We start from the raw sequence: 11,664 nt of genomic DNA, 5'->3' as shown, positions 1-11,664 counted from the left end.
TGTTTTCACCTCCTCTGTTTCAGCCCCCTCCTTGACGATTCCCCTTCGTCCCTACCTTCTCCTTCCCGTCGCTGCAGCAGAAACACAGGGCCAAACCCCTCTCTCCAACTCCGGCGATTGAAGCCGTCATCGAGGCAGCGGCCAGAGCTAGGGGCTTCGTTCTCGAAGTGAGTCTCCACAAAACACAACTGAAACCCCTCCCCATCAATCAACAACAGTCCCAGACGCATCCCCTTCTTTCCTCGACGTCGCAGCAACCGGAAAAGCCAAGAAACGCCGCCGACAGCGGTGGTTTCCGGCGAGTGAAAAACCGAGACCAAAATCAACACAACCTATATGAATCGGTTCCAAATCATACGATCTAACATCCTATAACAATCAAATTCAATTCAAAAGCTTCAATCAAAATTACCTAATTCGAAGTAAATCTCCAGAATTCGGAATAAAGTTCAAGTAAACGTCGATTAAAATCAATGGCAAAATCAAAAACTAGATTATGAGAGCTTCGCAATGACTACTTACATGATCAATTTGATTAACAGAATCACCTTCAAAATCTGATTTGATTCCAAGAACTCCAAACCCTAATTTCAGAGAATTGGGGATTTTCTTGATTTTTCTGATTCTTTTATGATTAATTAACTAATTAATTACTAATAATTAGCTATTTATATTTATGAAAAATAATACCCCCAAATAAAATTAAGGGGCTAATTACACTACTAATAAAAATATTTGGCCCCAATTTTTATAATTTTTGGGTATTAATAATGAATTTTTAAATATCCAATAAATACAAAATAAATGCTAAAAATTCCCAAAAATTATGAATATTACAAAAATTAAAAGAAAAATGATGTATGATAATTTCATGATCATATAAAAATAAAAATGTGATTTTTGTGGGGTTTTTGGTACCCGAAAGGGTCCGGAAAAGTCGTTTTTCGCGAAAAAGGTAAATTTATAAAACGTCTAGGGGTTCAGAATAGCGATATGGTATAGGTCATTTTTGATAAATAGGGCCAATGATTTTGTTTGAAATACGGCCTTTTAAAACACTGTTTGAGCTGTACGGGTTTTGATATAAAATGTATAACTTACAATAAAACACTCAATAAATATCCAAAACACGTTCGGATCAAAACAGGCAATACGTAGCACATAACAATTTGGGTTTAATGACTCAACACATTTTTTTTGACGAAAGCTGGAAATTTTTATTACTTCAAATCCATCTCAATACAATTTTGAACATTAACAGGAACAGACCTCATGTCAAAGCTACGACCTGGGTAATCATATGATTCTCTAGCTAACTGGTGAGCAACCATATTCGCAGATCGTTTAACAAAAAACAAAGAAACTTTATGAAATCGTTTCAATAAGCTACGACACTCCTCAATAATTACTCCAAAATACGACCTCATTGGAGTATTACTACGAATGGCCTGGATTACCACCAAACAGTCTGACTCCACCGTAACATGAGGCCACTGCATAACATCAATCCAGCTTAAAGCTTCCTTTATTGCTATTGCCTCCGCTGTGACTGGAGACACCAAATGGGGGTGCACTATGGACTTGGCTGTGATAAGCCGACCATCTGATCCTCGCGCTATCAATCCAAAACCAACTGCATCTCGGTCTTCAAAAACAGCTTCATCAACGGACACCTTAACTATGTTTGGTAAAGGGCGAGCCCAAACAGATGCACCATCTCCTTCAACAGCTGGCTGGAGACTGGCCCATGACAACCTACTCTGGGCAATATTCCACTGTGTAAGGTGTTGCTTTGCTTCTGCAACTATTCTTCCAACTCTTGTATACTTATGGTTCCAGACTAAATCATTTCTTGCTCTCTAGATGGTCCAACAGACCATGAACACCTGAGCACACTTCGAATTATTTTCTGAATCAAAAACCATTTTTATCCACCTCATGAATTCCATGTGAGCATCCCACTGTTTACCTGGCAAAACGATAAGCCAACATTGCTTTGCAATAGGACAATTTACTAAACTGTGAATGATGCTTTCAGTTGCAGACTTACAAACCGGACAATTAGTTTGCACTGGCACATGTTTAGCTTGAAGCTGTGACATCGTTGGAAGGCACTGAGATAAAGCCCGCCATATCAAATTGAGGGCCTTAGGGGGAGCTTTGATCCGCCACAACTTCTTCCAGATATTGCTATTGTCCTCTATGGTCCACTATCTTTTCTGAACTTGCAGATGTTTATGTGCACTCTTTACAGAGTACAACCCTGATTCCTCGAACCTCTAGTAAATCATGTCCTCACTGCTCGAACTATTCAGACTAATGTTTAAGATGCACCCTTGATCCCTTTCATTAAAATGTTCGCGAACCAGATTTATATCCCACTGATTTTGCCCTGCAATCAGGAAGTCCTTCATTGTTTTATCTTCAAGTGACTGGGAACTGGTCGTAACAAACGGATTGTCCTCCTCCATTAACCAAGGTTGATCCAGAACATGAATGTTGTCTCCCCGTCCTATTCTCCATTTGATACCTGCAATTAACAGTTGATTGGCTTCGACTATACTCCTCCAAATGAAACTTGGGCTGTTGCCAACTTTGGCATGGATAAACTCAGTATCTGCAAAGTATTTTGCCTTGTACAACCCGAAGACTAGGCTGCTAGGATTTGTAATGAAACGCCAACCTTGTTTTCCTAGCATTGCGATATTAAAATCTCTAAAATTTCTGAAGCCCATACCTCCTGATGTTTTATATTTCGCCATACGTTCCCAAGACATCCAATTGATCTTCGAAGCACTAGACTGTGATGAATTCCACCAGAATTTGGAAATATTTTTTTCGATGTCTCTGGTAATTTCCAATGGAAGTAAGAACACGTTCATAGCATAAGAAGGCAATGCCTGAACAACAGACTTAACCAAAATTTCCTTTCCTCCACGCGATATACATTTACCATCCCAGGTTTTTATTTTTGCATTAACTCTTTCTTTCAAATATCCTAGCAATACAGATTTGTTTCGATCCAGAAGATTAGGTAGCCCCAAATACGTACTGTGCTCATTTGCCTTAGGCATTTGCATCAAAAAAAAAAATTCCTCCTTATTGTATTGAATTACATTTGTACTGAAAAATATAGATGATTTTGTTTTGTTCACCTTCTGTCCTGAAGCGTGCTCATAGACCTCCAATAGCTCCAGCACTTTTTGAGCCTCTTCCGTACCAGCTTTACAGTAGAAATAACTATCATCAGCGAAGAACATATGTGATATAGTTGGAGCTTTCCGACATATTTTGATCCCACGAATCCACTGCTTAGCTTCGTATTTTCGAATCAAAGAAGACAGGCCTTCAACACATATAATGAATAGATAAGGTGAAAGGGGGTCACCTTGTTTAATCCCTCAACTTGGATAAATAGGCCCCATCTCATGCTCACCATGCACAATCGAATAAGATATTATAGTCACACATTTCAAAACTAAATGCACCCACCAATCAGAAAATCCCATCTTCCTCATAATAGCCTTCAAGAACTCCCACTCGACCCGATCATACGCCTTGCTCATATCAAGTTTTAGCGCCATATATCAATCTTTTCCAATTTTCTTTTTCTTCAAGTAGTGCATTATTTCATAGGAAACCATGATATTGTCAGAAATTAGTCGCCCCGGGATAAAAGCACTTTGTGACTCAGAGACCACCTTCTCCAACATGTCTTTCATCCAATTAGCCAATACCTTGGTAATTACCTTCATCAAAACATTGCACAACGCAATAGGCCGAAGATCACTCACCTTAGTAGGATTTTTCTTTTTTGGGATTAGAATAATGTTTGTTTCATTTAGACCTTGCAAAATCTCACCACTGCAAAAAAAATGACTGACCATTTTCACAATATCATCCCCTACTATCTCCCAGTGTTTTTGAAAGAAAGCCGGAGTCATGCCATCCGGACCAGGCGCCTTGTCTGGGTGCATTTGAAACAACACCAAACTTACTTCATCCTTGGTAACCTCCTGTAACAGCTCCCTGTTATGAGTCTGTGAAATAGATTGAGAGACAGCATCAATTACCTCCACGTGGTTCGTATGAGCACCTGTAAACAAGTCTGTATAAAACTGTGTAATATGATTCTGCAAACCATTCTGCCAATCAACCCAAGCACCCTCCTCATTTTGCAACCTGTGAATCCTATTATTTCGACGTCTAGTGTTACATGCTCTATGAAAGTATCTGGTATTTTTATCCCCTGCTTGCAACCATAATTGTTTAGACCTCTGACGCCAAAAAATCTCTTTCTGATCAAGAATTAGAAACAGCTATTTTTTTAACTCTCTATACTCAAGAACCGACTCCTCAACTCGTTTATTCCGCAACTGTTTAAGTTTGAATTTACAGTCTTTAATTCTCTTACCAAAACATCCTGTAATTTCTTTCCCCCATAAACTCAGATTCTTTCTACAGGTTTTCACCTTCTACAATATGGTACCATCCCCTTCTGCCTCCCATGTATCAGTGACAATGTATTTACACAATGGCTCTGTAAGCCACGCATTCTCGAATCGAAACCATTTTTTACCCCCCATCGAACTCCTGTTTGTTGGCATCATAAATATGGGACTGTGGTCTGAAGGAGTACCTTCCAGGTTGTACAATCTTGCCAACGGAAATAACTCAAACCAATCTCCTGTTGCCATTGCTCTGTCTAGTCTGATTTTTAACCAAGCCTCAGTGCCCCTCCCTTTTTCCCACGTATACTGATGACCGTATAACTCCAAGTCATTTAAGCCTGTTTCTGCAAGCACTTCATTAAACCCATCAAGTAGCCACTGAGGGTATGAAGCTCCTCCTTTCTTGTCTGTTTGAGCTACAATGTTGTTCCAATCACCCATAACACACCATGGTAAGTTAGAATCTCTTGCTAAATTTCTTAGCAAATCCCACATTTTCCTTCTCATATTTCTATTCGGTTCACCATAGAAACCTATTAATCTCCATGACTGCAAACCAGCAACATTCACTATAACATCAATATGATACTTCGAAAGACTCAGAAGTTCTACCTGATTTGTTTCTTTCCACAGCAAAGATAAGCCCCCACTTCGACCATTAGCTTCTACAACAATCATCCCTTGAAAACCAAGTCTAGTACAAACTCACTCCATTCTTTCTTTATTACTCAAAGTTTCACATAAAAACACTATCGTAGGCCTTTCTTGACGAACTACGTCTTGAAGGAACTGAAATTTCCAAGGTGGCCCCATACCTTGGCAGTTCCAACTTAAGCAACTCATGGCTGTTGGCTAGCTTGCAAAGCAAGCTTAGCCAAATCAGTTTTAGAAGAAGTTGAAAAATCCATTTCAGAAATAACAACCTCAGAGTTTTTGTTATTTGTATATACTCCTGTTATATATTTAAGGCCTCCTTCAGTATCCATCACCTCATAGCTACTTGGGCCTCCCCTCATTCTTTTTCTCTCCACTAACTGCAGTCCATCCAACTCATCCTCCCCTGGCCCATTATCAAAATTAGAATTTAAATTACCATCCTTAACTTCCGCGCTTTTGTTTTCCCCATTAAATATACATAATTCAGTTGCACCAGACTGTATCTCTGAGCGAGATTTACTCATCCGAATAAGCTGATTTCCAGGAACTAAACAACTGCTTTCCCCTGATTTTTTGCTAACATTGACTCTCCCCTGTCATTTCTCCCAGTCTGTATCGCCATCCTCCCTCAACCATTTGCTCTTTACCGGACCTGGAGCTCTTCTCGACGGAGCCCTTAACCAATTCCCCCACTCCTTGATTTCACTATCATTCTCTCGGTACAAGAATTTCCTGTAATACCTTTCCGTATGCGACATTATGCCACAAGTAAAACAAAAATCACCTAGGCGCTCGTACTTACATGAGACGATTACTTCTGCGCCATTCCTCTTCAATATCTTCTTTTTACGTTTCAGTGGTTTACGAACATCTAATCTTACCTTAATATGCATGCATTCACGCCATATGCTCGTGTTGTTTTTATGATCGTATTCAAGGAATTCACCGAAGAAATTACCGAGTTGTTTTCCAACTTCCTCCGACATAAACCCCGTTGGCAAATCAAAGACCTGCACCCACATATTCAAATGCCACAACGGGACCTCCAATGGCTCCTCCCATTTTTTCACTTCTTCCAACACCAACATCGCACCATCAAAAGACCACGGACCACCCCTTAACACCCAATGCATATCTTCTCTATGATAGAATTGAAACAAGAAAATGCCTTGTTCAATCTCCTTTATGTTGATTCCCATTGCAGGGCGCCATATATCCGCCATCTTAGTCTTTATAGCACGAACATTTACATTTCTCTCTATCAAAAAACTCCCCAACACACAGAGGTCGTATTTGTTAACCTCTTCTTCTACCTCCCCCTCGAACGTAAACGCTGTGTTTTCCTCATCCTCAATATCCAGACCTGCTAACTGCTCATTCAAATCATTATACCGAGATATAATTACCAGATTAGGTTAGGAAGGAGTTTTCGGAAGAGTTTTGGGTTGTAAAGACGTAAAAACGGTTGAGGTTGGACAATTCCCGGCTTTAGAAAATGATTTTGTAATTATTCAGAAAATAATTAATAAATTCATAAATCAATATAAAATCATATAACACTCCAAAAAATATCAGAAAAATACCTTAATTATCTTTATTTTATTCTGGACATAATAAAATTAACATACTTATACTTTACTACATATAAACATCCATATAACAACACCAATCATTAGATAATTAACCAAAAATCACAATATAATCACATAATAGTTATTTATCAACAAAAATAATTACACGATATGTCCCGGATATTACAGAATCCCTTTAAGGAGGGGAGACTGTAATAACCCCAATTTTTGGAAATATTTTAAACCCTGATGAATAGTAACTTTTTGTTGATGATGCCAATTAAGGAAAATTATCAAACCACACTATACAGGAGTACTGTTATGGAAATTCTGAGATCGTATTAGTATTCCATAAAGTAAATGAGTGTATGTAAAGGTCGTTAGAATTTGGATTCGAAAACTTTTGTTTTTCCCAAAAATCCACCAGATACCGAAAGGATTAAGTACAAGGTAACATAATTAAAAGGATTTTTATTTAAGGATTATAGCAAAGGATCATTAAAGGAATATAAGATATTAATAAAGGTTCAGGGAAACCCAAATAATAAGATCCCGGATATGATCCCTCAAATGATCAATGAGAACGAGAGTTAAGCGAATCGTAAAACAAATAAACGACCAATAGACAAGCACATACAAGTAGAATGGGAAGGAAGCTTCCAAGAGAAGCTAAAATATGTGGTTAAAACAGAAGGTGACATCATCACACCATGAGGATTGGATAAGTGGCAAGATGATAAGGTAGGCAAGATGATGCAAGCAATTTGCAAGATATTTAGCCAAGGATTGATATCAACCAAGCATTTTTATGCACAAAGATCAATAAAACAAAGCAAGCTTCTCCTCCCCATTTTATCTTCTTCACTTCGAATTTCTCATAAAAATGATGAATTAGAAATTCAAAACACAAGCTATACTCCATGGAAAATTACAAGGTTTGTTTCTTTGGATCCTATATTTCATAACTAAGAAGAGCAAGTAGTTTGAGTGGTTGAATCCAAGGTTTGCTAGCTCAAACAAATCATTTTAGTGGAGGGTGAATAGTAACCAAGTTAGTTGTGTTTTGGTTTTCTCAGGTTCCATTGAAGATCCAAGCTTCCTAAGGCCATATAAGCACTCCTTGAAGCTTCTAAGTGAATCCCCACTCTTCAAGAAAGGTATAAAGCTCTTAAACCCTTAGAAATCAGTTGGTTTAATATGGTTTTAAGCATATTATGATAGTTGTGGGAGTATGCTAGGAAATGAGTATGATTTGGATGAGTTTATGCTTGTTTATTATCATTAGTAAGTCATGATTATGCTTAAGTGATTAAAGTTATGAATCTTGAATATTTAACTTAGAAATTGGTGGATTAGGTTATGGTATGTTATTGGTGAATGAATGGTGGATTGGTTTTGGTTGGATTGTTAGATTGATGATAAATTGAATTGATTTGGTAAAAATTGGTAATCGCGTAAATATAGCCGTCGTAATGCCCATTTTCATTCAACTTGTTATGGATAAAAAACTGAGGTTATTATTTGCTGTATTTATTACCAAGGTTCGGGAGCTCAAGGCCTTTAATGGCCGCTCTCGTGTTTTGTAGCTTAACTCTGCCTTTACGAGATGCCTACGTATCACTGTGAATTAGAGAATCAATCCAAAAAATGTAGTTCTTGGTGATACTTGCCCTTCGGGCTATGGCGGCGAGGGCTCACCAAGGACGTAGTGACTTTCATGTCCTCCAAGGACTAAGTCTAAAATGTAGTTCTGATCGGTGGGGTGAGGCCCCTTATATAGATGTTGGGAGTCCTCGAATTGGACTTGGGTTAGGAGACTTGGTGGGCAAGTCTCAGAATTAGAATGGACTTTGGAGTCCTAAGTGGTAGGAAACTGATTCCTTATCCTTTTAGGTCCCTTGGAGGCTAATCTACTAGGATTTATAACCTTATTGGGACTCTTCTTAATAGCTGATTTTTCCCTTATTAATTAATTACAAAATTAATTAATAATCAGGGTCTTGGGCCTCTTCTAATGGGCTTAACTGTCAGCCCAATGTCAATACAATTAATGCGATATTAATTATGCAATCATGGTTTATTTTATTCCCTATCATTTTCCCCCCAACTTCTGGGAAACAGTAAAAGATTTCGCATAAGTTAAGTTTATTCGTTCCCTTACAGGGTATCGTTTTGGCGTAAAGTGTGGAGCGATCTACACATTTATAATGATTTGCCTTGTACACAGATTTAGGGTTGTTTTTTAGAACTTCCCTATCATTTTCTTACCTTTTTCCCTTTCTTTAGGAATTTTCTGGTATTTTTCAGGAATTTTCCCTTAATTTCTGGGATTTTTCTCCTAATTTTCAAGAATATTCTAATACTCATAGATATTACTTCTTTAATATTTGAAGAATATTTTATCAAAAATAATTTTTGAAATTATTTTCAAATTTTCCCTAATTTTTCTGAGATTTTTCTGAAATTTTCAGCCCTTTTTCGACCAGGATCCTAGTCGAAATTTTGACCTGAATCCTAGTCGAATTTTGGGGCAGCATTTCAATCCTGATCAAAGGATTTCGACTAGGATCCATGACCTGGATTTTGACCAGGATCCTAGTCGAGCCTTTGACCTGGATTTTGGTCGAAATCTATGTCCTTCTTTGTTTCCTGGTCGTAAGGTTTCGACTAGAATTTACGACCTGGATTTCGACCAGGATCCTAGTCGAATCCTTGACCTGGATTTTAGTCGAAATTTTTGTGCTTATTTGTTTCCTGGTCGTAAGGTTTCGACTAGGATTTACGACCTGGATTTTGACCAGGATCCTAGTCGGACCCTTGTCCTGGATTTTGGTCAAAATTCTGGCCTTGTTCTCAAAAAATATTGTGCTTGATTCAGGAATTCAACCTCGATCCTGGTCTTATTTACCTAGACTTCGACCTCAATCCTGGTCCGGACTTCGACCTCAATCCTGGTCTGGACTTTCGACCTCAATCCTGGTCTGGACTTCGACCTCAATCCTGGTCTTTTTTAACCGTAATTTTTGGGTGTCTGTTCGAAAGAATTCGAATAGAATTCACGACCTCAAATTTGACCTCAATCCTGATCTATGGTCTTTGGATTGGGCTTATTCTTGGGCTAATTTTTCCAAATCCTATTTGGATTCGGGCCTCGTTTCTGGCCTTTACTTTTCCAAATCCTTTTTGGATTAGGCCTCGTTTTGGGGCTCTATATTTCCAAATCCATTAAGGATCAAAAGAAATCGTTAAGAATCTTTGAGGACATTTCAGAAGGGCCTCTTATCATGGTGATTAACATAATCGTCCCTTAAGACTATCGATTTGTGTTTAGCTTCAGCCAGAATTTTCTGATCGTTTTCTAGTGAACGTTCTATTCTTCATGAAACTTGTTTTCGTGGATGTCCTAGTTTTCACAAAATTTGTTCTTATGAACTCTTTAGCCTTCGCGGAACTTGTTCTCATGGATGTTCTTCTCTTCACAAAACTTATTCTCATGGACTCTTGGTAGGCCAGAATCTCACCTCCGTGAGTTCTTACTCTTCATGAAGCTTATTTCCCTCCGTAAGGGTTCTAGTCTTCATGAAACTTATTTCCGTGGAAGTTCTTGTCTTCATTAAGAGCATCTATTGGCTCTAGTTCATGGTTTTCTTGAAACCTTCTCTTAGGGGCCATCTCTATCAGTTCCGAACGTCTGTAGACGTTCCTTCGAGGACGTCCTAGTCGGCCTAACCCTTCATGTGGAGGAGTCAGCTTTAAGGACTCTTAATCGGCCATAGAGACCAAACCCTTGAGGCCCTGGTCGGCCGTAACCTTAATATCTAGAGCTTATTGGCCCTTCGGGATCCTATTTTATGGAAGTTCTTGAACATCAATATTCTCAATGGCTACTCGGCCTCCTCTAGTCGGTCAAGGGGAAACATTTTTGCTTTCTAGGACAACATGTCTCGATGGACCTAGAACATAAACTATCACGTTCGTGTTCTTGATGGGTCCTCATAATTCAAAGGAACCTTGTTAAAGCTGGCCTAACCCCTCTTATTTTTCCATTGGTTAAGTTTGTTTCAATTAGGCGAACAGCTTCCTGAGGCGGGGATGTGCGGGGATCATGCTTTGTATTTGGTACATCTGTTCTTTTTAGAACTTTCAATACTTCACAAATTAAAGGAGGAGCCTGGCTGGCTTAAGGCATCTCTTGGAGGTCGGTCTACTGGAGTTTGTAATGTAGACTTCAATTGACCATATACATTTCATGAAGTTAGCTTTCTAATATCTTTTTCTTATTTGGCCAACGCCTACTTCGCAGCTTCTTTCACTAGGAGTGCAAAATGAAGGAGGGAGCACATGGCCTTGGAGGCATTTGATGAAAAAACTTGAGAGAAAGCTTCAGAACTGGGATTCTAGGGCTCTCTTAGAGTTTATCGACGGTCGGAAGACTTATTCAAGATGATGGACACCCATGATGATGAGGTGCGCTCCGTTAATATGTCCCTTGGCTCTGTTCATAGCTCTTACCCGGATATGGTAAATTTGCAGGGCTTTCCTAACCTTTGGGTTGTTTCTGAAGTTTCCATTATTGGCCAATCATCTGATTTTGGACTATAGATTGTTCTTCAGTGTTTAGGCCTTGCATGGCTTTGTTTGCCGTGTGTGGCTTTTATCTACTTGCGGGCCTTCATGGACTTGAACATCTTCAGTGTTTAGGCCTTGCATGGCTTTGTTTGCTTTTTCTACTATTTCTTTCAAGTACTTGTACTATTTTATAGGAGTTAGTTTCATAGCTTTCCCTTATTTTTCCTCGTACTTGTACTAAAATAGATAAGCAAACTCAACCATATATGGTATGAACCAAACAGTTCTAAAACAAGTTTATGAAAACTCTTGGGATTCATCCCTTACACAAGTCATAATAATCCTCAAACTAAAACATGTAAATCCTAAGCAAACAAAGCTTCAAGGTGCTTTTAAACCTACTTGTCACACTGACA

General features: G+C 38.6%; 2 protein-coding genes across 2 annotated transcripts; both read right to left on the bottom strand.

Annotated features, from left to right (window-relative positions):
* Positions 1–204: 204 nt before the first annotated feature.
* On the bottom strand, positions 205–2,102 carry LOC141680150 (uncharacterized). Its single transcript, XM_074486452.1, has 3 exons — positions 1,878–2,102; positions 1,260–1,760; positions 205–369 (listed from the first exon to the last, which is right to left on the bottom strand). The coding sequence occupies exons 1-3, from the start codon at positions 2,100–2,102 to the stop codon at positions 205–207; spliced, it is 891 nt and encodes a 296-aa protein (XP_074342553.1).
* Positions 2,103–3,587: 1,485 nt separating this feature from the next.
* Positions 3,588–5,129, bottom strand: LOC141680149 (uncharacterized). The gene is made up of 2 exons (XM_074486451.1): positions 4,490–5,129; positions 3,588–4,249 (listed from the first exon to the last, which is right to left on the bottom strand). The coding sequence occupies exons 1-2, from the start codon at positions 5,127–5,129 to the stop codon at positions 3,588–3,590; spliced, it is 1,302 nt and encodes a 433-aa protein (XP_074342552.1).
* Positions 5,130–11,664: the final 6,535 nt, after the last annotated feature.

The sequence above is a fragment of the Apium graveolens genome, chromosome 8 (assembly GCF_009905375.1).
Source record: "Apium graveolens cultivar Ventura chromosome 8, ASM990537v1, whole genome shotgun sequence".
Classification (NCBI taxonomy): Eukaryota; Viridiplantae; Streptophyta; class Magnoliopsida; order Apiales; family Apiaceae; genus Apium; species Apium graveolens.
Note: the sequence above shows the minus strand (reverse complement) of the source record. Positions and strands in the feature narration are given on the sequence as shown.